This window comes from Rhipicephalus microplus, chromosome X (assembly GCF_043290135.1).
Source record: "Rhipicephalus microplus isolate Deutch F79 chromosome X, USDA_Rmic, whole genome shotgun sequence".
Lineage (NCBI taxonomy): Eukaryota > Metazoa > Arthropoda > Arachnida > Ixodida > Ixodidae > Rhipicephalus > Rhipicephalus microplus.
In genome coordinates, this window is record NC_134710.1 from 701169 (window position 1) to 727676 (window position 26508).

The 26508-nt window shown below is 43.3% G+C and overlaps 1 protein-coding gene and 2 long non-coding RNA genes across 11 annotated transcripts in view; 2 read left to right on the forward strand and 1 right to left on the reverse strand.

Moving 5' to 3' along the window:
• Window positions 1–15135, forward strand: part of LOC119175608 (uncharacterized) — a 497980-nt gene extending 482845 nt beyond the window's left edge. For all 8 annotated transcript variants that reach the window (XM_075881644.1, XM_075881647.1, XM_075881652.1 and 5 more), the window contains 2 exons: window positions 1518–1668; window positions 14813–15135. In XM_075881644.1, the coding sequence (XP_075737759.1) occupies window positions 1518–1668; window positions 14813–14854 (193 nt within the window). In that variant the 3' untranslated portion in view covers window positions 14855–15135. The remainder of the gene's footprint in view (window positions 1–1517; window positions 1669–14812) is intronic.
• Window positions 15079–25034, reverse strand: LOC142777349 (uncharacterized). 2 transcript variants are annotated; one of them, XR_012888045.1, is made up of 3 exons: window positions 24856–25034; window positions 22910–23862; window positions 15079–16311 (listed from the first exon to the last, which is right to left on the reverse strand). It is a non-coding gene; the product is annotated as an uncharacterized LOC142777349 (long non-coding RNA). The 2 variants fall into 2 exon arrangements; XR_012888044.1 differs by lacking the exon at window positions 24856–25034 and having other exon boundaries at window positions 22910–24304.
• LOC142777347 (uncharacterized) lies at window positions 25026–26227 on the forward strand. Its single transcript, XR_012888042.1, has 2 exons — window positions 25026–25458; window positions 25556–26227. It is a non-coding gene; the product is annotated as an uncharacterized LOC142777347 (long non-coding RNA).
• The last annotated feature ends 281 nt before the right edge of the window (window positions 26228–26508 follow it).

Sequence of the window (26508 nt, forward strand, 5' to 3'; positions counted from 1 at the left end):
CAGCTGTAGCTTAAAGGTAAAAAAGCTATAAAATGACACAAAGCTTTATAGCTTTCCTGTCATTCACATATGACCACGGTTGTGTGGAGCTTTGTCACTTTCAGTTGCAGTTATCAGTTCATCTCTAGCAATGATTTGGCATGCTCGTTCGCAACGTTGTGCACTCTGCACACTCGAAGGGTTGTCTGAATCTTGTATTTTCTTCTCTGTAACCGACCCCTACATATAACCGGCACCCCTGATCGCAAATTACGGGAGGAAGAAAGAACTACCTGCGTATTGACACAAGGCCGCCATCTTTGCATTGCCATGAAGGCGTGCCTCGAAGCAAACTTGCGCACCAAAATTGTTGCATAACCCACACCTCAACTTCAGCTCCAAATTTTCTATATATTTTGATCGCGGCATACGTGAAAAAATATGTTCACTCAGTGTATGGCCAGGTATGTCTGAGTTAGCTATCGAGAGTTCAATGCATGTGTTTGCGGAGACCAAAGGATGAGTCATAATGATCAGATTTTACCAAATTTCGTGGTCTGTAAATGAAATTTCGCTACAACAAAATTCTGCGACAATGAATTTTTTTCAGACGTCTCATCAATTTTGTTGTAGCATGATTTGACTGTATTACTTAAAATATCATTTTGAACTTTAGTTTCCCTTTAATATTTTGTCTGACAAATAAAAATGAGCCTTGATATTTACATTTCTTTCCTTCTTGGACCATGGGTCATTATAAGGTGTCACTACAAGTCATTTTTGCTTTTTGTATCTTTTTGTTTGTAAGAAGAAAACATGGCCAAAAAACAGCACACACTCACACACAGGCACTACTTCCAAAAGTTTTGTTGTTCCAATACCACTACTACTTACAGCATTATCTACTTGGCCCATACCAATCCACAGAAGTTCTAAGGCACTAAGAGATGACACGTTTAATCGTCATCATGACAAGAAAATAGGATTCTTTTTTTCAATTGATGATATGCATATTTAATCCATCCTTTTGTGTCTCGATAATGTCCCTTGACACAGTGCTGCATGTGCATTTGTACTTTTACTTTTCTTCGAAATTGATAATGAACATTCCCAAACTGCCACACTGGTGAACGTTTTGGAGGGAACTTTTCAAGGTGGAACAGTCTCTATTACTGCCTTCTTTTTACCATTCATGCAGTTTTTTTAAACTTTCAGTTGCTTGTGAGTGCCTGTCCCATCTCTACTCTTCTTGTTTGTTGATTTATTTGTGCCGTCTATAAATCTTGTTTATCATGTTATTTTCTCCCCATTATCCACTTGAATTTGGACAGATTTGATATCGAGACTATTGAGGAGTACGAGTTCCTTTCTCAACTTATAAAAAGGTTGAATGGTTTTCTAGCATGCATACTACTTATTTGTTATAAGCTGGTTGCACTATAGTGTATGTTGCCTTTTCTTTGAGCAACTCTATTATAAATGCCTGCCATTATAAATGCCTGCCAGCTCTATTTAAGTGCAGATTATAATGAATGCAGGATGCCAAGGCTTCACTACAGGAGACGTCGGAGAAAGTTTTCACTAACATCTTCGACGACGATGATGGTGATGACATTTTTGCTCCCAAGCCTAGCAACTCTGCATTGTCTTACCAAGCAAAGCAGATTACACTGTTCAGCGATGACTCTGGTAGGTATTTTTTTCCCACTTCTATTTCTTGCTAAGGAGTTGTACTTCTTGTCATCATTACCTTTGTATGACTCATTACTGCATGACAGTAATGGAATCTAATAGCTTCACCCCCTCAAAGAGCGTGCTGTGCTTTATTAGTACAATGCTGAAATTTTCATGACTTAGTGGCATAAAAGAGGCTAACTGTGGTTGAATTGTCATTAATGAGGCATCACATATTTTCTTGGGAAACTTCTCTTTTTCTTTACCCTGAAGGCCATTTATGAGCATACATAGAAAGGGAGACAGTGCCTTGGCGATGCACTTACGGTAAGGATACGCTACGAAGGGCAGAGGACACAGTGTTAACAGAACGAGTGCCAACTTCAACTGGTTTTTTTATTCTTCTGTAGACAATATAAATAAAGGTGTATAAAAGCGTATAGAAAGAGGTATTGCACTGGACCCCGCCTATGTATGTCCATGACAAACTCAATTTCAGAAGGAATTCGTTCTATTGATGGCTCACTGACGCATGTTTCGGTGCTCAGAGTGCTACAACAGCAGCTTCGTACACTAATCTCTCCCTTTATCTGCTTTACAATGAACATGAACAAACTATCCCCTTTCATTGCAATACAGATATATATAGTACATGATTAATCAGAATACTAAACATGCATACTGTACAAAAAGCAAAGATTTCTGCAAGCCTAATATAGGCAAACAATGTACAAACAATTCATACTCAATGAGTATCACTTAGAGGAAACATTAGACATTAGATTAGAGGATCACAGTGAAACATTAAAATTTCTCTTTCAGAAGTATGTTGTTGCTGTTTTGATCTTCATGTGATAATTATTAGAAGACAAAGTGAAAGCCAAAGCTTCATTTTTAGATTTCAGGCTGAAACATTAGTGTGACATCACAAATTTCGGAGTATTCTAGTGCATTTTGACTAAATTGGTTCAATCAAGTTTTCTGAAGCTTGCTATGTCCCATGTAATAAGATAAGCCAACTCTGTTCATCCAGAAATGACACATCTTGCTACACTAGTTCTTGCTTCATAGCATGTGTGCCAGATGGTACTGCGAATTAAGGAGGTGCCTCGATAATTCTTGCTAAGGGTGAGCACATCTGCATCGTCTGCTTCGATGGCCGTCATTGTGCCTCCGGCCGCAGATATAGGTAGCATGCACAACACAACGTGCATGTGGACTGGACGCACTCTAGCGAGCGAGCCTTTTTTTTTTTTTAAGCTTGGGAAGCTTTTAATGATGTCGTTTCCTATATGCGTATTAAGGGAGCATTGAATTAATGTATGCTCACAGCCAGTGTATGTGTTATGCTCTAGAGGTAGATGTAGACTTTATGTTCAAAACAAATCCGCTTCCTTAAGCTACACACAGCAGAGTTAAGCCTCTGAATTCTCTCGTAACTCTTCATTCCAAATACTCAAAGAATCATCTACAGAAGGGGGTGGCAACCTGCGGCCCCTCGCAAGACGTCAAAAGCCACCCCCTCTCCTCCCTACCTGAAGGCCGACGTGGCAGTTTTGACCTCGAACAACATTCTTGCCCGTAATATATGTTGCTCTGTTGCAGACGTGATTTTCATTTTCATATTCTAAATTATTGTCAAGTGCAGTTGAGCTAACTTTTTCTCTTTGCCTGCTAAGACCCCTTCTCCCTTCTATTTGGGCATGTGTATTGGCAACTCGGACCTCCGCTTGAAAAGGTTGCTAACTACTGGCTAAAGGGCACAGGGTAGAGCAGAATTTGAAGAAAAAAAAAAACTTTTTTTTTTTGCTATTTGGGAAGAGTGTCTTTTTGTGCGTGTTCCCCACATTCATGCCTTTCTTAAACATTTTTTGTGGCTCAGAACCAGTTGCTCAAATGCACCCTTGCGTAAGCTCCTGGTAGGCACTCTGTGCTTGCGGCCTATTTTTCTAAAAAAAAAAAAAAAAAAAAAGCTTTATGTACGAAAGCAAAAGTGCTTGAGTCAGCTGAGTGTAGAAAATTGTCAGGTAACTTTTAGGGCAGTCCAAAGACACTGTGTGTCTTTATATTCACACTTCAAAGCACATCGGTTCGAACACTTTCAGCTCCTAGCTTTATCATACCTTATGTTTGTCTTGCTTGTCGATAAGCTTAGATGCTGGGGGTAAATGTACATTTCATGGCAATTTATACAGTTATTTTGGGTATGTGAATAAATGCCAGTGACGCAGTGGCGTACCAACTCCTTGACGAGTGTGGGGGCAAGCTTGCATAATTTGTTCCCGGAATATATATATATGGGCTATAACAAGTATCACGCTGGCTCAGATAGTGTAGAAATAAGTGTAATTCACACAACGAACGTTTCAGCACAGTTTAGTCCTACGTTTCGGCCGTGAGACCAGCCTTCGAATTGCATACTTATATATGTCAATGATCGAGGCCCGCCCAAAAAACACGTCCCCTAGTATAACGAACAAGGCTATTCTGTATCAGCACAGAAGCGATTTTCAATGATAAAAACTATATCTATATAGCACTGTGTGGTGTCAGCCTGCATCAGTCATTGGCGAGTGATGCGGCTTTGCGGGATACACGTGTAAATTGCGGCATTACAAATGGCATAGTTTTCTTACAAAGCTAGTTGGTATTAAAATATACGCATTGCAGATGACAAGTAATAGCAATATATATAAACAGATCGCTTTTTTCATTTGTATACATTCTCAGCAGAGCGCACTTTCAAAGGAGAAGTTGTACTGTCAAAATAATCTGCTGTGATAAAGAAGCAGGCTAGCGGACGCTTGTTGTACTCTTGACTGAGATAACTTACGTAGAAGGAAGACACGTCAATGTGCCTGCATCCTCATTGATACTATCTGCTAAAGTACTAAACTTGAATATCCGGTATGATTTCTGGAGTTCGCGATCATGACTTGAGCGGAAACCAGATTCAAGAATGGTTGCTTTCATTTGGTCGAAAAAGTGGCCTGGCATGCGAACGGGTCGTGATAGCGGTGGATGAGGGAAAATATTTACATGAGATTTGTGGTTATTAAAGCGTATTCTGAAGGGAGTTTCTGTGTGACCAATATATTTTTTCGAACTGGTACTACATTCCAACATGTACACGGCATTATAAGTGTCGCAGTCAAATCTACCACGAATCCTTAATCTAAAGTCCGAAGACGTGCTTGCGACGTTTTGCGTGGTTTGCATGTGCACACATATTTTGCACCGCGGTTTGTTGCAAGGTGTGCAGCCCCACTCTTTAAGGGCATCAATCTTAGATGGCGTTAACATGTCGTGAAGGTTTTTTGACCATCGGTAAACAACACGAGGCGGCCCAGGAAAGAATTTTGTAGATTATCACTTTGTGTTAAGATGTTGTGGTGCCGTTTCAATATAGCAGAGACCTTAGGAGCTGATGATGAAAGTGTTAGAACAAGATTAGTTTGAACAGATCTATCGTTCCCATCCCTTCCTTTCAGAATCTCGGCGCAGTTATGTTGGTCGGCTCGAGTTATGGCATCGTCTATTAGTTTCTCTGGGTATTTTCTTTTTACTAAAGTACATTTGAGCCTATTACAATTTTCAATGAAATCTGTACTGTCAGAGCACAATCATTTAAATTGATGAGCCTGACTATAAGGAATTCCTGTTTTGCAATGCCGGGGGTGGCTGCTCTGAAAATGCAGGAGTTGATGTCGGTCAGTGGGCTTGGGGAACAGCTTTGTGGCAAGTTGTTCTTTGGAAATAGTGACTGTGACATTGAGAAAATTTAGAGAACTGCTCAAAAATCAGTGCGAGAACCTAATAGACTAATGGAAATCATTAAACTTTGGAATGAAACCAAGCAGACTTGCTTCGTCATGCGTCGAGACAAGAAAAATATCATCAATGAAGTGCCTAAGTAGAGAGGTTGAAGCGTGGTTTTACCTAATAATTCACCTTTCAGAATGCCCATGAAGATGTTGGCGTAGTTAGGGCCTACTTTCATACCCATTGAGGTGCCGTTGGCTTGTACGTAGTGAACGTTGTTAAACTCAAAATTGTTTAATTCAAGGACAAGTTTCAAAAAAGTACCAAGCGCTTCTTCATCAATATGTTTATCAAAAGCGGAACTTTCATAGGCCTTTATTACTGCAGAAATACCATCTTTATGCGGTATGTTGGTGTATAGTGATGCTATATCCAGTGTTACTAACATTGAACCAGGTGGAACATAAAGATCTACGATTTCTTGAAGGAAATGGTTGGTGTTTTTGATGAATGATGGAAATGTGGCTGGAATCTTGTTTATAAGGGAGCCAACGTAGCGAGATAAATTTTCGGAGACGGTGCCAATTCCAGAAATGATGGGGCGGCCAGGATTATTCTGCTTGTGAATTTTAGGAAGCATGTAAAATCTTCCCGCTACGGGACTGAGTGGTACCAAAAAGTGGACTGTCTTTTCGTCCAATTTACCATGTTCTAGTAGAGACGCAAGTTCATCTTCAAGCTTAGATTTAAATTCACTGGTAGGATCGGAGGGCAAAGCTTCGTAAAAGGTGGCGTCTGAAAGTTGCCTGTCGGTCTCGTTTATATAATCAACCGCATTGAGAATTACAATAGCCCCCTTTATCGGCTGGTTTAATGACAATGTCACGATTTGTTGACAATTCTTTGAGAGCAACCTTCTCTTTTTTAGACAAATTCTGGCGATAAGGCACAGTTTTCTTATAGGCAGCCAAAAATGTCCCGTTGTACAGCATTTATGTAAATGTCTAGGCATCTGTCGCAATGTGGTGAAGGTGTCCATTGTTTATATGTCGGTAGTGCAGGTCGGGTTTCGTTCGGACTTCAGCGGTCATGATGGTATTCTCTGAGGGGCAAATTACGGGCAAAATTGTGTAGATCCTTCAGAAGTTGAAACTCATTGAAGCCACCTGAAGCGGGGCAAAAGTTGAGGCCCCTTGACAAAGCACCCACTCGTTCATTAGAAAGAGCTATTTTTGAAAGGTTTACAAGGCTGTTATCGATTATCGATTTGAGAGGACTGGTCTTTCAAATCATTAGAATGTATTGCGACGCGTTTGGTCGCCTCAAATTCGTGCTCGTGCGTACTTAAGCCATCACGTAGAAACTTCTTCTGTTTAGTTGTGTTTAACGTGTTCCTCTTACGTTCTTTATTGACAATTAAACATTTATACTCGTGCTGTTCTAGCTTATTTAACAGGCGAGCTTCTCTATACTGATGGTTTTGTGTGCAAGATTTATAATGGTCAATAATTATGTGTATGAGATCTAAGGATGCTTTACTTAACACTTCTTGTCATTTGGCTTTGTTAGAGGCCGAAAGTTCGGAAGTAGCTGGTTTAAATCTTATATGTAAACCTTTCAAGACTACCGAAGCATTCAAGTAGCTCATAAGTGAGGATACGTGTAGCTCAGAACGAACTTTTTTCTCAACTATTTTTCTAGCTTCTAAAAACTCTTGCGAAGGAAGACTTGAAACATTGCGTTAAAATGCAGGTGCCTGCCGCCAGTCGGTCGCACTCAATTGACCAGCGTTTCAGCAGGTAGGGTAGCGATAACCCACAATGGGGGAGCCTCAGTTCGGTTTTGCCGGGTTGTGTCTTGGCTTGAAGAAGCGGAGTTGTGTGTGAAGCACCAACAGGGGACATTTATTGGCGTCTACCGGGAGACGTCTGCGTGGAGCGATGTGGGGGTTTGCAAGGTGGGCAGTCGCGCCATGATGAAGTAGTTCCTTGGAAATGTTTGCAGCAGAGTTCGCGAATATGGCTGGCGATGATGGCAGCACCTTTGAAGCTCGGATAAAGACCATCAGCTGCCAACATGCGTGTCAGGGGCAGCCAGTGGAGACCATGATCGACGAAAAAAACTTTCCTGGAGCGCCTGCAGTAGTTGCATAGCAGTCGATTAAAGTGCGTGGCTTCCATATTGCACTGGTAAACAAATGCAAGGTTTCGGTTGCTACTACAACGATTAGGGCAGCATGGCAGCGTTTACCAACGGTCAAAAAACCTTCATGACATGTTAACGTCATCTAAGATTGGTGCCCGTAAAGAGCGGGGCTGTGCACCTTGCAACAAACCGCGGTGCAAAGTATGTGTGCACATGCAAACCACGCAAAACATCGCGAGCACGTCTTCAGACTTTAAATTAAGGATTCGTGGTAAATTTGACTGCGACACTTATAATGCCATGTACATGCTGGAATGTACTGCCTGTTCGAAAAAATATATTGGTCACACAGAAACTCCCTTCAGAATATGCTTTAATAACTACAAATCTCATGTAAATATTTTCCCTCATCTACCGCTATCACGACACGTTCGCATGCCAGGCCACTCTTTCGACCAAATGAAAGCAGCCATTCTTGAATATGGTTTCCGCTCAAGTCATGATCAATAACTCTGGGAATCATACCTGATATTCAAGTTTAATACTTTAGCAGATGGTATCAATGAGAATGCAGGCACATTGACGTGTCTTCCTTCTACGTAAGCTATCTTGGTCAACTGTACAACACGTGTACGCTAGCCTGCTTTTTTTATCGCAGCCGATTATTTTGACAGCAGAACTTTTCCTTTGAGAGTGCACTCTGCTGAAAATGTATACAAATGAAAAAGCGATCTGTTTATATATATTGTTAATATTTGTCATCTGCAATGCGTATATTTTAATACCTACTACCTTTGTAAGAAAACTATGCCATTTGTAATGCCGCAGTTTACACGTGTATCCCGCAAAGCCGGTTCACTTGCCAGTGACTGACACAGGGTGACATCGCACAGTACTATATAGATATAGTTTTTATCATTGAAAACCGTTTCTGTGCTGATACAGAATAGCCTTGTTCGTTATACTAGGGGACGTGTCTTTTGGGGGGGGCCTCGATTATTGACATGTACGCGATTTCTATGCTCTATACTCCCAGATGAAGGCCGGTCCTACGGCCGAAACATCGGACTAAACTGTGCTGAAATGTTCATTGTGTGAATTACGCTTCTTTCTTTATATATATATATATATATATATATATATATATATATATATATATATATATATATATATATATGTCTGTGTGTCTGTGAGTGCATGTGCGTGCGGGAAGAAACGACGGATGAAAGTGCGAAAAAGTTTCCTCAGGAGAGCCTGCCTTCATCAGGGAATACAGGGTATACACGCTAAAATGCACTTTTTAAATAGATGAGTATGGTTGGGTCCCCAACACGAGCTTAACTATTATCGTCATAGATATGGCATATATCGTGTCACTATCGATAAATATAGGCACTTGTGCGATATGATTACTACTGCATGACAACAATGCGAATATGACAGTTCTCTACTACTAAGTATGGGGTATGCGCAGAAACATGCAAATGGACAGTACTCGGATATATACTAACGTTGTCATGTCTGTATATGATGGTGGGAGATGTACACGAGAGATTCGTGAGTTGCAGGATGATCTCCGAGCAAGCGCCTCTTACATCAAATCACTTTGTGGATATAGCGGCGATTTTTTATGCATCACCTCACAACTCTCTGCATAAATACAATTAGTTGATCCTTGCCGAGAAAGAGAGAGCAATAAGCAGCGCTGCAAGTGTGCGCTTCTTTAAGTCTACTTAGTTCAAAAAACCACAAACCTTAGCTATCTCTCTGGTTTGTGGGATCAAGTTTGAGGGGAAAGATTATAAGCTGAGCTTTCCACTGCTCGATTCCACTGCTTTATTCGTCGCCACTTTGAAAGTTGCTGCCACTGTTACAAGGTACCATAAGCAAAACTGACCACAGATTTGGTTGATCGGACACTGAAGTGCAAACCTTTTTTTTTTGCTTTTTCAGTACGGAAAAACCAAATGTTGAAAAGAATTCATCACACTCATAGACTCACAGAAGCTTCGATAGAGCAGTGGTGATGCTATTCTTTTTCTATAGTGGAAAATTATTTTGTCAAGCAGCAAGTGATTTCATTAGTTAATAAAAACTTTGCTCATTCCCATCTGTAGCTGCATCAGCCAGCCAGGCACAGCAGAATAAAAGCATGAGCCAGTGATGTAATCTTATAGGGCCCTGTTCAGGGCTAGCCTGCTCTGTAATGCCACGCGCGATAGCGTTGTACAGCGGTCCGCACCACAAAGTAGACACTAGAGAAATCTTCACAGCAGAATTGTTGGAAATATTTCATTATATGTAGCATTTCCTTGTAATATATTGATCCCCTCGTAACATTATAACTGAGTGATTACTGTGGTCAAAGAAAACATTGCCTTAGTTGTTTGTTTCCCCATCGTGCAGCCAACATTGACCACTGTCGGAAGTGAGGGGGCTCAGCCCCCCTAGCTCATCTTGGTGGGGGGCTAGTGCCCCCCTTGCCCCCCCCCCCCCCTGCTGATACGCCTATGCAGTGGTGTACTGAATGCTGAACCAGCAAGTTTTGAATTGTTGAACCTCTGTCTTTTCAGCATCCTTCGAGGTGAATAACATGCATGGTGACTATGGTACGCTCCAATCGACACGACTATTATTTGACATGACTATTACTAAATGGCATTTGAGAATGGTCCGGTTTGAATGTTGTGTTATTGGGAATTGAGTTGCGGAGTCTTTGCTCACTTCTTATAGGTTCAGAGTCTTAAAAATTGGTGATAAAACAACTTTATTTAAAATCTGGCAAATCGAAGGCACGGGACACCATTGGATATTGCTCTTGCATTTAATGACGGTAGTATCACACCAGCCAAAATTCCGTAATAGTTAGGAATGAAGCTTTTTAAGTGGAGAGGATGATCCCCTTCTCTCTGGGTTGTTGCATGGGAGTCGGAGTCGCTCCCCAGTGAGCGTCTTGGTGCACCCTCTTTGAGCACCATCTGCCGCATCAAACGAAAACAGTCCCGGCGGCGAACACAATTAGAACACAGCACCGGCCACAGTGTTATCATCTAGCTTATTCTCACACCATGTTTTTAGTACTCTCAGTGGTGTTCTGTGTTTGAACCACCTGTGTGAGCCGGCGGGTCCGTGCCGAACCATCGCGTTTCCATTAAGAGCTCCCAGGCGCTGTACTCTGAAGTACCAGCAAATTTTGTTGCTGGCATGATGTTGCGCAAAAGGTCACATGTTTGGTCGACAATGCTGGCTTCAAAACGGCACTCTAGTGGCTAGAAAAATTTTCCTAGGGTCGTGAATGCGCGCTTTCCCCAGAGGCTGCGAAGAAACTGAATTCTGTGCACTGCGTGGCGATGATGTACATTGCTGGCACATAGTTAGTGTATATGCTACCTGTATATGCTACCTAAAGGTAGCATATACAGGTAGTAACTCTACTGGTACATTGGCGAGTGGTGAGCAGTAACGGCACTTGACAGCAGGGATTATGTGGTCTCAGAAATGCTATCATGGTCTCAAAAGTGCTACCCAATAAATTTACTTTAGCAGGTGAATTGAATGTTGAAGGTTATCTCAGAGACCGATCAACGATGTAGACAGTAAAAATTCTATTTTTGCGGACCATATGAAAAGTATTCTACAGAACCGCATATGCAGCTGGGCGCTGGCAGACCGAAGTATTTTTCACTGTGCATGTAATTTTAGCTGTCTTGACATGGCATTTCCCTCACAATGCTGTTTTAAATGCACAGTATTTCTTTCAAGCACTCAAATTGTGAACAAATGCCCTTTTAGTGTTTCAATCTATTAGTCATCTAACCACCTACAAATGCCCGAGTGTTGTAGTTGTCTTCTGCTTAACCTGATATAAACCACTTACCAAATGAGTACATGAAAGTATGACTAGCTCGAGTAGCATGTCACAAAATCTATAATGTGATATTCTTGCTGTACGTCGTAAAATCCTTTTCCTCAGTGACGTGTGGCCCATACTCACATACCACGGGCATACCTTGGAATGCTGGATATGGGCGCCGTACGAACGTTTGAAGAATAGCATTAGATGCCTGTTTCTTGGAAAATTTTAATGGATGCAAAGAATGAAAATTGCGTACACATCCGGAGTAACCTAAAGCACCGCCGATGGTTAAGATTTTGTGGAAAAATATTTTATTAGTGATGTAAGGGCAATGTAGTTGCGGTGTTGGCTAGCCGCCTTTTATAACAATGCAATAAGTATTAGACATACACTACTATGACTCAATACTTGAGGGTTGCATGCATTGCAAGCACGGTAGCATGCAGGTGATTCGATAAAACTTGCGTATGTGCTTTAGCGTGGGTAGCAGTGAGATAACAATGCAATAAGTATTAGACATACACTACTATGACTCAATACTTAAGGGTTGCATGCATTGCAAGCACGGTAGCATGCAGGTGATTCGATAAAACTTGCGTATGTGCTTTAGCGTGGGTAGCAGTGAGATAAGATTGTGCACTATAATTTAAGTGCCAGTGAACTTCACGTCCTTTGTGAGCTGTCGATTAGATAAACTACTGAATTAACTCAATGGTATACATATGCATCTCGTAATGCTATGCTCAAACCACAAAATCTGGTGCCGCATGAACTCAATTTCTAGACATAGACGCATGACAGACATTCTGGCGGCACGCGTGCAGTTATTAGTGAAAATTGCTTTATTACATGCTGCGGAACTCTTCAAATGAGCTGTCAGCAGCATTCCTAAAATGGACGACGACGTCCGCCGATAAAAACGTGCCGCCACAGTTTCACGCTACCAATTGGACTATCTATAGAGGTCACAAGTCTCTGCAGAGAGCGTGTTTCGTCGTTAAGTGGACTCGCACAACAAAGTTGCGTCAGCACCAAACATAGCATTGTGGATTTTAGGACGCACACGCGAAATAAAATAGGTACGTGATTGTGACTTTGCATGGCCCCGAGAATAAGGTGCACATGTACATTCAAGCCTGCTTATAACCAACCTGAGCGTGACGGGGCATCCGTTTGCTGTATCCCGAAATTCGTAGTAAATGAAGCACAGCTCTTAAAAAAGTTGCTAGTGAGAACACAAACTTTTTTTTGCCCCAAAAAGTCCGTGATGCACGTGTTTCGAAGAGAAAAATCAATAAGGGCGGTCTCGAGTTTACTTAAAACGGCAGGGTGCTCATTCGCTGAGGCTCGTGGCATGAGCTGCATGAGGCACAGGCTCCAAAGTTTCGTCGTTCTCGCAATCTGATTCTTCCAAATCACTCTCCGCACGTATTTCATTCACAATGCCCTAATTTGTGCGCAGTTCCACTGTGTCGGCTTCATCCTCGGCCACAATTAAACCATCGCATCAGATGTCCCACCCGCTCTCCCAGGTCGGAGTCGACGACGCGCTGCCACAAATCGCCACCGCAGTGGTTCTGTTCGGAAGCTTCAGGCTCGACATCGGGCCCGACGTCAACGAAGTTGGCCACGCAAAAACAGTTTCACGCACATTTAGTCGTCACCGCCGCCCACGAAATATTCATCTCCCCAGCTGAATACCGGGACGCCCAAAGCGGCAAGTTGGCTGCCAGGTGGTCAACAGTTATGAGCGAGCCCTCCGCAACGCAGCACTTAACGCGCGGATTACGCTCAAGCCAAGCGGTCACACTTTCGATGTTTTGTGGAGCGGCAGGAAAAAGCGTGCTAGTCCTTTCGTCGACTATCATGACCACACACGCACACCAAGAGCGAGCAAGACACGCACACGCGACACACATGCCAGAACTCGTGGAACAGCTCTGGGCTTGTTTACAGTCAGAAAACGAAACTAATTCCAGCCAGTGTAGTGGGCGTCGCGGAGCGGTGGAGACAGACAAAGGGGTTGGGATCAAGAGAGGAGAGCAGACTTGGGAGAGAAGGGCAAGGAGTTGCGATAAAGAGAGGGGAGGATGTGGTGGTAGGGCGACCTTAAAAACCAAAACACACGGGAAAGAGGCAGGTTGGGTAGCTTGCTTGAAAGGTCCGCGAAACTTGCATGTAGAAAAACTCGGAAAGAGTGCCTGCGCCCGCAGAAGTCAAAGCATGGTCGTCTGGATCAATGCGCACGGCGGTGTTCGAAGAATCGGCGGCCATGGTCAAGAAATCGTTTTGTTGCGCCGGCGGGTTTGCCTGGCCTCACGAACTTCGATATTTCGCTATTCGTTCCGTGCAAACTAACAGCCGTTTTCATGCTTCCGCACGCATGCAGAAGGCATGCTGAGCCGAGTGCGAAGTGAGCAAGAACAAGTCCTAAACACGAAACGAATCGCAAATTATCAGAGTCGGTGGGGTAGCGTACGCACGTGCACTAGACGCAGACTATCGGATATAGTCGGTGATCGATGATGTTGGCAAATGGTCTGGTCACTCCATGCCAGCAACGCCAACAACATACCAGCGATCAAAAACTGGGTAGGTGGCCGACCGGTCTTCGAAAGATCGGTGGCAGTGTGAAAACATTGGCCTCGTCTGGCGATGTGGGGGGCTCAGAGAAGCGGGGGGACAAAGGACGCAGGGGTGCGTAACAAAAAGCAGTGGAGGCATGCAGGAAGGAAACAACTTTCCTTCCTCCATGAGTTGCAGCTAGAAGGTCGCGGAGGCAGGGTCGTCGTTTAAAGATAAGAATGTATGGGCACCTCACCGATGCCTGATCGGTGGCCGAAATCGGTTTCTCGGGAAGTCGGCAGACCGCTGACTTTGTTCGCTGTAACCGATCAGTGGCGCTCGGAGACGTTCGTTGTAAGTGCGATATTGTGCTATTGAACCAATGTATATTTTCACCATCACCCGGATATTGTTTGTTTTAAGCGAAAGTTTGTTTTAAGTAGGGCCGTTATATGTGGGCTTGACTGTATATGCGCGCCGGCGTGGCTATTGCCGGTGATAGACACTCCCAAATCCGACTTTGGCGCAGTTTGGCGCAATTTCCGTTGATGATATCAGGGTCGCACAGTAATTCTTATTTGGCGCAGTTGGCGCAGGAGTGGGATCACTGCATACCCTTCTCTTGGCATCATTGTCTGTTCGTTCTCGTTAATGTTATGCCTAACAAATAAAACTAGCCCTTAAATTTGCACTTCTCTTTTCCAAATAAGTATCAAACGCCAGCTAGCCCAAACCAAAGTAAGTATTACTGAACAAACAGAATACTAGGACTGGTATTGTTCTACACTTCCAATAGCTGTATATGCTTAATATAGTTGTTGCCTGTTTCAGATGACATTTTTCTTGCCTTGCCGACCAGTATCGCTGCAGTAGAGAAGAAAGGTAACCAGCCAGCGACAAGAAAAAGTTTGCCTCAAACAAGAGACTTCAAGGACCCATTGCTTGGAGATATCAGTGATTAATAGGATTTGTTGCATTCGGTACTGAATTTAGGTGATTGTTGTATTTGGTGCACCTTGTTTTTTTTTTTCTGTCTGCGAGACTGATTTGTTCATCAAAAGTAGACTATGTGGTACAAGGACAAGTAGGCACTGAAATTGTGTGACTTTCTGTTCATTGTGCACAGAGCAATTAAAACAGTTTATATGAATACACTTCGATGCTCCAAGTTCACAAGCACTTAATATCCGAAGCGTCATATCGGAACTTTGGCAGATTAGTGCGTAGTTACCTAATTCGTTTCACATCTCTGTTCAAGTTCCTTAGTGAAAGCTTCAACACAAGACCTCATATATAAATAACTACTTGAATCTATGCAAAAAAAATAATTTTTTGTATTTACCCGACCAATTTACTGACTTGTTGAATTCAAATTCGAGAAATTTTATGTACTCTTTGTACAGAGCACATTTCTTGGTACATATCCTGAAATTTTGAAAATAAATTGGTAAGAACCTCAAAAAGGAAAGGCTGAAATGACTAATTTACAACTGTGTCACTTGTCAAGTGGATGCATACTGTTAACAGTGCCCACTCAGTTTCCCCAAATGTTTTGGCTATTCCGAATTGAAGTGGTAGAATAGTGATTTCTTGGTGCTGGTATTACAATTTTGTTATTTAAGGATTTAAAGGCAGTTTTTAATTTATAGATGTCAATTTTAAACGATTCCATGCAGTGAATTCTTTACATAACTGCAGTATCTGGCAACATATGTGATCAATGACCACTAGTTCTAAACTTAGTGCTCCAGCATGCTTTGTTATAATTTAAGGTACCTCAGTCAATATTATGTTCCGAACATCTCCTACAGTCAAACACCGCGGCCGCTACAACAAAGTTAATAGGAATCGCGAGAATTTTTAGTTTTCGTGAGAATTTTGTCATTGCAGAAAAAGTGTTAAATAAAGAGAAAATGATAATTAAGGGAGCAGTTCATTTCCAAAGCTTTAAAAAAATCACTTCTTTTTTACTGCTTTCGCACGAGCAATGGCAGAATACTCTTCTCACAATCTGCAAGTAACTGCATGGCGACATCGTCGTCTTTGGCGTCAAGGAAATGACACCAAATGTCCCTGACCTGCGACGCGGTCATTATGTAAGGCCGATAGAACACCATACAGCGCGGTTTCGTTGTCACCCGATGAATCGGCAGTGGCCACTAAGGATCTCGATCACTCCTCGATCACTCAGCTCCTCGATCACGTCTGCGTCAGCATTAACGTAATCGCTCAGGGCGTCGCTCTCCATGCTGCAGCAGCTTCCGCGCCTTGCCCTGATCCAATGTCGTCGTCACTTGAGCAGGCCAAATTCATCTCTTCTGTCCGAAACTCTGCGTGCGCAAAAAGACTGTTCTTAACGTCACGCGGCGACCAACAATTGTCAGGCATGAACGAGTCGACGTGTCGTGGCCATAGGGATGGCAAAATCGTTTATTTACTAAATGTGCATGGTTAATCGGCTAATCACAATTTACTTTTATGTTTAAATTAACCATAATAATCAATTAGAGCTTGTCGATTGGTCTATAACAACAACCGCCACGGCTCATTTACAGCGAAGGCGGCGCCTCAAAGCGGGCAAGCGAGCTTTTCGAAACAGCAAGGCGGTCAGTGCGGGCACCTGTTCAGACCGCCGGCCTCGGGCATCTCGCGATGTCGCGCACGTGTCGCTGTAATGTGTAAGTACAGTGTACTAGAAGGATACACTGTAGTGTCAGTGAGTCTCCCAACTGGTAAGCCAAAGCAGCGCATGGTGGCGCTGCGACTGTCACGGACTGTCACGGTGGATAGACGTGTTTTTTGAGTGCTCCCATTTGACTGCGCGAATAAGTGGCTTTGCATGTTTTGAGCTTGTCTTTATATTTATAAAGCAGCAGTTAAAATCTTTGTAGCGCTTATTTTATTGTACGGCTTTTTCGGGGGTCAGTCACCGGGATTTATTAGTTTGTGTGTGTGTTTGATTTTTTATTTGTTTTTTTTTTCTTTTGCCACTCCGTGGGGGAGGTGCATGTACATTGAACACGCAAATTTTTGTAGTAGAGCTTAGACTTTCTCTTTTTCGTAGGGCAGGGCTCGAGTTTTGTAATTATCGAGTGAGACAAGTCATAGGGACAATTGGTGTCAGAAAGACATGGTTAAAAAGACTGTAAAGTGTTCAGGATGTGGTGCGGGCTTGAAAGTGGACCCAAGTGTAGAAGCGGATGGAGAAGAGGCTGACGTGAAGTGTAGGCAATGTGAGGTCGAGGAAAAAATGGAGAAAATGATGGTTGCCCAGAGTGAACTGCTGATGAGAATCATCGAGCTCGAGACTGCGTTCGCGACAGAGCAAGAGAAAACGAGGGCAATGGGAGAAAGGCTGAAGTCCGCCGAGGAAGCACTAGCCAAGGTGAACAGAGGAGCGGCCTACAGAGAGAACAGTAGGGAACCGGCAACCAGAACGGCGGAGAGGAAAGAGCAAGCAAGTTTGGAAAAAACAGGTTCAGCCAGTTCAATTGTCGTAAGGCCCAGCTTCATCGCAAAGCCCAGCTTCAGCGAAGTGGTGGTGGGGCTGGGAGGGGACAAAGCAGCCGGCGTCACAGGTGCAAGTGACCCCCAGGTGCAGGACGCTCCAGCTGAAGAGTCACAGCATGTGATAATCGCCGGGGACTCGAATTTAAACCAATGCACAGAAGCCATCAAAGAGAGGGTAAAGATGACTTAAATGAAGATACAGCAGGACTAGCAACCACACTGGGGAAAGGCGTCGATGACATGCGCACCACTTCTCCTCAGGTACAGGTAGTGATATGCACAATACCAGAGGTACCGGTGCGTGATAGCAACCTGCAAAGAGCGGTTGTCAATGCAAACCAAGAGATATGGCAGATGAATCGAGAGAAAGGCTTTGAGGTGGTAGAAATAAACAGAGAGGTGCATAGGTGGCGTGGATTTCGAGACAGAAATCACTTCGATGGGCGGCTAGGTCATGAAGTGGGTTGGCGACTTGCAGGACGCGCAGTTGCTTTTTTAGGGGGCAAGTGGGCCCTTCGGGGTGCAGGATAGCTAGTAACGAGGAAAACAACCAGGGAGACTCTTTGACAGGTGGTATGGACAGATACGATTCCAAAGTGGCACCAGTATCTAAGATAGGTAGAGTCCGGGGCAGAAATAGACGTAGCCATGAGCGCCGATCCCAATTCAGACATAGGGTATATAACATGCAGGTAGGTAGGAACAGGCTGAAGTGGGAAGAGATAGAAGAACAGATAAGGGAGGAGAGGCCGATGGTATACGGTTTTGTAGAAACACATCTCGGGGACATGGAACAACCTCCTAACAATCCGGACTACACATGGGAATATTGTAATAGAACAGAAGGCAGCAAAAAAGGGGGTGGTATTGGGGCATTCAATCATAAAAGTACAGACCGGCAAAGGGTCAAGCAGGAGTGCAAGGAACATTTATGGCTAAAAGGGAAAGTGGCAGGACAAATGACACTCCTTGGTTTCGTGTACTTGTGGACGGGAGCAAAGGCCAGAGAGGAAAACCAGGCAATGGTAGAGTGTATTTTAAATGACATTGAGGAGTTAAGAGGAGAGTGCAAGATAATTATACTAGGATATATGAATGTGCACATAGAAGATATAGATGGGTATACCGACCCGACAGGCAAAATGATCTTGGATATGTGTGAAAGGCTTGATTTGATCATTTGCAACAGTACAGAGAAGTGTGAAGGGCGAATAACATGGGAGGTAGGAAGGCTGCAGTCGACGATAGATTACGCACAGATGTCACATAGGATGTATGATAAGCTCAGAGGAATGCACATAGATGAAGGTGGCTCCAGAAGTCTGGGTAGTGATCACAAACGTATCAAGCTAAGTTTCGGAAGAGCAGTGAAAGTGGGAAGGAGACAAGATGAGCAACTACAGGAAAATTTTTATTCAGAAAGGCAAATTGAAATAGCCACTAAACAAATTGAGAAAGTAATCACTGGGGATAATAAAACAGTGTGGACATACACGAATCTAATTAGACTGTTTGAGCTAGAGCTTGCTAAGGCACGTGACAAGTCACCGGGAAAAGAAGACACAAACCCAAAAGTTGGTGGGATGAGAAAGTTAAAAGAGCCATAGCAAAACGTCAGGAAGCCTCTAGGGAACACAGACATGCTAAGCAGCGCGGTGAACCGACAGATGATGTTGAAAGAAAATGGGAAATCTTTCTAAGCTGTAGAAGGGATGCATCCCTTCTGATCAATGAAAAGATTAGAAGAAAGGGAGCCCAGTGGCTGGCAGAGGTACATAAAAAAGATAGAAACCCAGCGGCGAAATTTCGGAACCACCTAAACTCCCTAAGAAATGAGACGAGCCTAGAGCAGAGGTTTATAACTTCGGCTCAAGGTGCTATGCTAGAAGGGGCAAGGCTATTGAATATATAAGAACAAGGGTGACAGAAAAATTTCAACAAAGAAGTGCTTTATGCACCACAACAGAGAAAGATGAATTAGGTGGTGCAATGGCTCCATTTTCACAACGAGAGTGGGAAAAGGCTGAGAAAAGGGTTCCTAGTAGTACATCAACAGGCCCAGATGGCATTCCAATTATGCTGATAAAGACATTAGGTCCAAAGTCTAAGCAGGCTTCGAGAGAGGCAGTGAGCAAAATAATAATCGATGATATAGTACCCGATAGATGGAAACTTAGCAAGATGAGCATGATCTCTAAAGGAAAGGGGGACAAAGCTGACATAAACAACTACAGTCCTATAACAGTGACATCAGCGGTCTACAGGCTGGCGATGCAGATTATGAAGAAAAGCCTGCAGGCATGGATAGAGGATGAAGGGGTGCTGGGGGAACTGCAGAATGGGCTTCGGAAACACAGGAGGTTGGAAGACAATCTGTTCTCACTGACGCAGTACATCGAAATAGCAGAAAGGGAACACAGGCCCCTGTGGCTAGCGTTTTTGGATATCATCAAGGAAGCGTACAATAGCGTGGTTCAAGAGGAATTGTGGGGAATACTGAACACACTTGGTGTAGTAGATGTAGTCACTAATCCTTTAAAGGTTATCTATAAAGGTAACAAGGTAGTTACAAAGTGGGAAAAACGGGTATCCAAGCCTGCAGAAGTAAAACGGGTGCTTAGGCAGGGGTGCCCCCTGTCACCCTTATTATTCATGATGTACCTACAAGGATTAGAGGCCAAATTAGAAGGAAGTGCTCTGGGCTTCGACCTCTCTTTCGTCAAACAAGGAAAACTCATTGAACAGGCACTACTAGCATTGATGTAGGCAGATGATATAGTGCTAATGGCCGACAACAAGGAAGATTTGCAGAGATTGGTGGACATCTGCGGTAATGAGGGAGATAAGTTAGATTTCAGATTCAGTAAAGAAAAGTCAGCAGTCATGATTTTTAATGACAATGAAGGTAGTGAGCTTAGAGTACAGGAGGTCACGCTAGAGATAACAGATAAATACAAATATCTGGGCGTATGAATAAGCAATGGGGCTGAGTACTTAAGGGAACACGAAATATACGTGACGACTAAAAGTAACAGGAATGCAGCGGTAATGAAAAAGAGGGCATTGTGGAATTACAATAGGTATGATGTTGTGAGAGGAATATGGAAAGGGGTCATGGTTCCTGGTCTGACATTTGGCAATGCGGTCTTGTTCATGAGATCAGAAGTTCAAGCAAGATTAGAAATTAAGCAACGTGGAATAGGTAGGCTTGCCTTAGGAGCTCACGGGAATACACCAAATCAGGAGTTCCAGGTGATATGGGATGGACATCATTTGAGGGCAGGGAAGCTGGCAGCAAGATAAAATTTGAGAAGCGATTGAGAGAAATGGGGGAGGAGCGTTGGGCTAGGAAGGTATTCAGCTACTTGTACATGAAGAATGTCGATACAAAATGGAGGAAGCGAACCAGAAAATTGACTAGTAAATACTTAGAAGATAGCTGGGGGCCAAATCAAAAAGAAATATCGGTTAAGAATAAGGTAAAGGAAGCTGAGACCGATATGTTGAGAATTGGCATGATTAAGAAGTCCGCACTAGAGCTCTATCGAACTTTTAAGCAGGAAGTCGCCAAGGAATGGATCTATAATAATACTGGGGGTAGTTCTCTACTGTTTGAGGCCAGGATGGGAGTATTGCGAACCAAGACATATCGGGCCAAATACGAAGGGGTAGACACAGTATGCAGTGCGTGTGGAGAGGAAGAAACTGCCGAACACTTGATAATGTTCTGTAAAGGGCTTCTCCCTATAGTTCAGGATGATGGTGCAGAGTTTTTCAAAGCACTGGAGTTTAGGGACAGGGGGGGGGGGGGCAAAATAGACTTTAAGTGGGTAGGATTAACTAGAAGGAGGTTATCTGATTGGTGGCTAAAGTCAAGGCACGAGTTAAAATTAAACCCTTCACTGCAAAGTATGAATCCTCAACCTCACTATTTAAAAGGAAAAAAATAAATTTAGTTATTGGTTCATTAAGTATTACGGTTTGGGGGCGCTAGGCACCGCCTGATCTAAATGGTATAGCCATATCCATCCATCTATCCATCCGGTAGCGCCATCTTTGGTAGAAAAGTAGGAATGGGGAATGTAAATGGGGCGTTGCTGAGTGATTCTTAAGAAAGAGAAAGGAAGAGAAAAGTGAGCCCCGTTATTGTCTGCTTCGAGTGACACCGCCACAGTAGCTCACAAGGGGTGGGGTGAGGAGGGATAAAAAAGGGTTGAAGTAAAGGAGTAGAAAAGAGGAAGAAGAAGCAACAACAAACTGAAGGGATAGGAGAGACAGGAAAGATGGAAGCACGGTCACTGGAGTCCGATGACGGGGCACACTTGCGAGAGCTCTTGTCGGCGTCTGTAGATGGCGTAGAGCAAGTCCAATAAGTCAGAGCTACACTGTCGTCGTCGAAGGTCGGCGGCTGCAGGAGGTGACGTAGGGCGAGCCCAATCGGCCAGAGCTACGCTGACGCCGAAGATCGCAAGCGCGCGGGCGCACAACCGGTCGGCACGGAATCCGGCAAGCGACTAGATGTTGTTGTTGTTAGTGGTTCATGAGGAAAAGGAAGAAGGCACCTAATTTCTGTCTGCCTAGTAGCGACTAGATGGGGCGTTTTCCCTTCACTCCAATGCGCTGCCCCTCGCTTACGTGCTCGTGCAGAGAGTGCCGGCTGCGTTAGCCACCTCACAATGTACCGCCTGCAGTGCGGCTTCACAAAGATCTCTGAGCTAGACAAGCACTTCTGAGAAGCGAATCGAAAAAAATGAGTAAAGCTCGTTAGTCAAGATTATGATATAGAGCAGACGACGGAAGAGGAGGACGCCTGAGTCTCTGCGAAATGCATTTCTCGGGTCTTCCCTGATAATACTGTGTACGACGTATGTCTCGAGGTAAGTCTCATTCAGCCAACATGAAGCCGCGTACTCTATCGTGATGACGTTTATAAAAACCATATAATTGTTGTTTTGATGTGGAATCAAGCAGTAACAGCCGTGTACTGTCATGTGCAAACGTTTGTGGTGTGCCGAAAAAATAAATAAAAAACTTAAGGTATACGGTCAAGGCATTAAAATGTCAGAGACGTTTTAGAGTCGTGTCCTCCGTGCCGCGCATGACCCGCTGACGTCGCCGCGAAGTAGCAAGCTAAGTTTAATCACAGTGAGTCAAGTTGAAGTGCTTGCCCTTTTTTTTTTTTTTCCCGGCTCTCGTGTCATGCTTGCTCTATCTTTCGCGAACGCGGCTGTGTTCGCCGGCTGTGACTAGATGAGAAACTGATACAGCTTTATACGTGGAGAGCGTCCCTTTGTGTTTTCTGCATTGTTGTGGCAGTCCACAACACTATACTTCAGACCTCGCCGACGCTTCTGTGGGGCGGCTTCTTCCATCGCGGAAAGGCAACTTTGCACGAGACAGTCTTTTTGCAGGTCGTACCGTTTAGCCCACGTGACAAATTTGTTGACGCCACCAAAACGTAGTTCTCTTCATCTTGCATTGCTGGGTCACCTGCTCCACGGAATTTTGTGCTGATGTGGCTGCTCTCACAGAATGACGCTTCCACCTTAGCAAAATAAGGTTGCGGCAGAGATTAGATCGTGCCATTCACAACAACGTTTATACATTGGAGTTTTTTTTTATTCAGATATTGTACGGTGATCAACATTGAGCATACCTGTAGTGCGCCAGGTAATATTTTTTATCATCTTCAAGTATAAATGTACAAGAAGTCTGAAAATGAGTATACGTTTAAGGGTTTTCCGTGATCCTGTTAGTAACGTCTTACATTAACAAAATAAAATAAGTACTGCATATAAAATCAAACTCCATGAAAACATGTACAATGGCGAAATTCCCCATTAAAAAAACTAGCAAATGTGTCCATCTGTGTGCACAGAAACATTTCATATGAGAACTTCACGGAGATAGCTACGTATCGAAACGTATTGATTAAACATTTTGCATTGTCTGTTGCTTGAATCATTTTTACTTTGTATAAAAACTATCAAAAAAGCAATGTGCTTGTTACTAACCATGTTCCAATCTTACCCTTAAAGTGCGGCGGTGTGAAAGTGTTATCTTTGATCAAAACCCTTCTACTTTAGCTTTACTTGATAATTGCGCATACGCGGAACAAATTCTCGCTGAGCTTGAAATCGGGAATCAAGAATCCTCAGAAAATGCTTTAAAATGCATAGATAGTTATGCTCTTTACTGCCTATCATACCTCTGCGCCGTTTCTGCGTGAGGTGTCCGTTTATTGTAAGCCGCTGGAAACACTGTCGGCACATATGACAGGTGCAGATTGGAGTCATTTTTTGCAGTTTCTCACAGAATATCTGCTACAAATCATTGTCCAAGCTTTTGGCAACCACACACTTCTGTCGGCGCTGCGTAGATATAAAAAATATATAACCACACATCACCAATTCCACTGGTGTACACAGCTTCAACTACTACGTCCCCAACAATATCGAATAACAGTAGCAGCATAAACATATTGTTATGAGACAATGTCCCACAAAAGCGGTTAGATAGGCACAGAGAAAGACAAAGGATTTTGGTGTAGGGCTCCCTTTGTGGGTATGCGCCAGGGTAAGAAAGATCATCATCATCAGCTCTTGTTCTCCATCTTGGCTTGCGCGTTGGCGTGGTGTAAATATATCTTGAAACGCCTAGTATCGGGTGTACCTTCACGAACTCTGTTTTCCTCTATGTCTATCACATGCTTTCAATTGATTTATAATCGCTAGAGACGCCAGCGATGCAATTTGCCACTGGAGATGTGAAGCTCCCGCGTGAGTGGACACGACCATGACAACTACGAAAAAAAAATGGAAAAAATGCATTAGCCGTCGTTGCACGTCCATTGGCAGATACAGTGAGCTAGTTGTTATTGAGTGTGCAGGGGCAGCCCGAACAACACGGTGCATTTTCGATAGTGACCAAGATAAAATGCCTTTATAGCAATGCCCTCTTCCCCTGCAGATTATAGACACACAAAAAAAGTATCTCTGAAAGCTGGGCGCTCATCATGATGGTACGCACGCTGTTCGTGAACTTGAAGTACCCGCGATGAGAACGGTGATAATGCAAGGAAGGACACGCGAGATATAGATGTCAATTTTTGTTGTGGGTCAGAAAGAAGCCCCAAGTAGACCACATAATTTTGAAGTGCTGTGTATATACCGCATGATAACTTGGGTGGGTGCTACTAAATTAAGGTAACCCAACTAATAGCAGTCACAGCGCAACAACCGTTAAACCTAAAGCATGAGAAGCGGCCTTACCCATGCATCCAGTAACAAGCATAGTGCATAGTACACTCAGCAGACCAAATAAAACAGGCATATAATTATGAAAGCACAGAAAGTTGTATTCACCTCTAACTCCACGTCGTAAACAGCGTCGTCTTTCACTAGCGAAACGCACTTCGCTCTAACGAGGACGGCGTCGTCTGCTACAACTTTCTTCGCATCGGCTACATGGCTGAGCAGATGCTGCCCTTTCACCAAATCGCTGCCACGAAAAAAATCCTCGATTGCGGCGATCTGTTGCTAGCGCGTGGCGCCGTCTGTTGCTCTTTCGTTACCGCGCCTATAGAACTTGGGTCACCGGTGACCCATAAGCGCCGCGCGAAAATTTAAAAATACCGGCGCTCCTATGGACTAGCTGCGCCATCCAGCGCATTTTCTAAGCACTAATCTTCCATTTCCTGTGTAGTTTGTTTTTTTTCCGCGCGGCGGCGATTTTTATCGCCGGTTCAAAGTGCGCAGTTCGCTTGTTTTGTTTACGAAGATGGCTGACGATCTGGCCGCCGGACCCTCGCGTGAACGACGTCTTTCTGGCAATTCTGTCGCATCTGCAATTGATTATTCTGCTGTTTCTAGCAGCAGTGACTCTGAGGATAATATCGGATCGTCGGATTTTAGTTCTGACGATGGAGATTCGCAAAACCTGCCCGGATCGTCGTCAGCTGTTCGGCGGTAAGTTTAGTTTTTTAGCACGTCTCAGGTTACAGATTTTTTTAGGCCGCTTGAGATGTCGTAAGGATGTTGGCAATATTATATCTCTTATTTACAGTGTCTCTACAGTATATGGTGGAGATCTGCTGCCATCAGCCCAGCAGAGAGTGGCGTTTAGCCCAAGAAGAGAACCAGGCCTTGACCTCGGAATGGTGCCAGAAACTGTTTTGCCCAGTACCACGCCAACCTTAGGAATTGAATTTTTTCACAACTTAGAGCTTTGAGATAGGTTCTAGAGCTTGTGGCTACTATTAGACATTGTAATGTGAAGCTATATTTGTTGATTACACATTTACAACTTTTTTTTTATGGTAAAGGCATACCTTACGCTGTTTTGGTGCAGTGTTCAGAGTTATGTTTCGTGTTTGAGATTTTTTTCCCGAGTTCCTATTCAGCACAATTTTTTAAAATGCCCATGGTTCAACAGCTCATTTATCTATTTATTTAGTAACATTCATTGCATTGTTCTGTTTGAAAAATTTGTAGAGGAAAAAAATATAATTGTGGCACTAGATGGAACAAGGCAGTTTCCACTAGGCAGAAAAAAAAATTTGTAACTCATATGATTTATGACCTAGGCAGCTCAAACTTTCTTCTTTTATAGACCATTGATTTGAAAACATTTTGTATATTTCAGATTATTTTTCTTTTTTTCTGATTTTGTGTTATAAGCACCGAATTAGAAATGTTCTATGCAATTTTCAATAAATCTTGTTTTTCAAGAATATTATTACTTGTTACCCCCAAATATTTCTTTTTAAAAGTAATATCATTAGAAAGTACGTTTATTTAGCTTTCTATTGATATATAGCATGGCACTGTAACAATGATAATGTCTACTACAAAAAATAATTACAAAAACCTACAAAAAGTGGCACATTTTCCCACGGTAACGAAAGAGTTAAACGCAGAAAAAAGTGAATACATCATAACCGCGCGCAACGCGAAACTCTCAAAAACGCGTGCAGAACACGTGCAGTGTGCGAGCAAAGCAACACGTTTTCAAGGCAG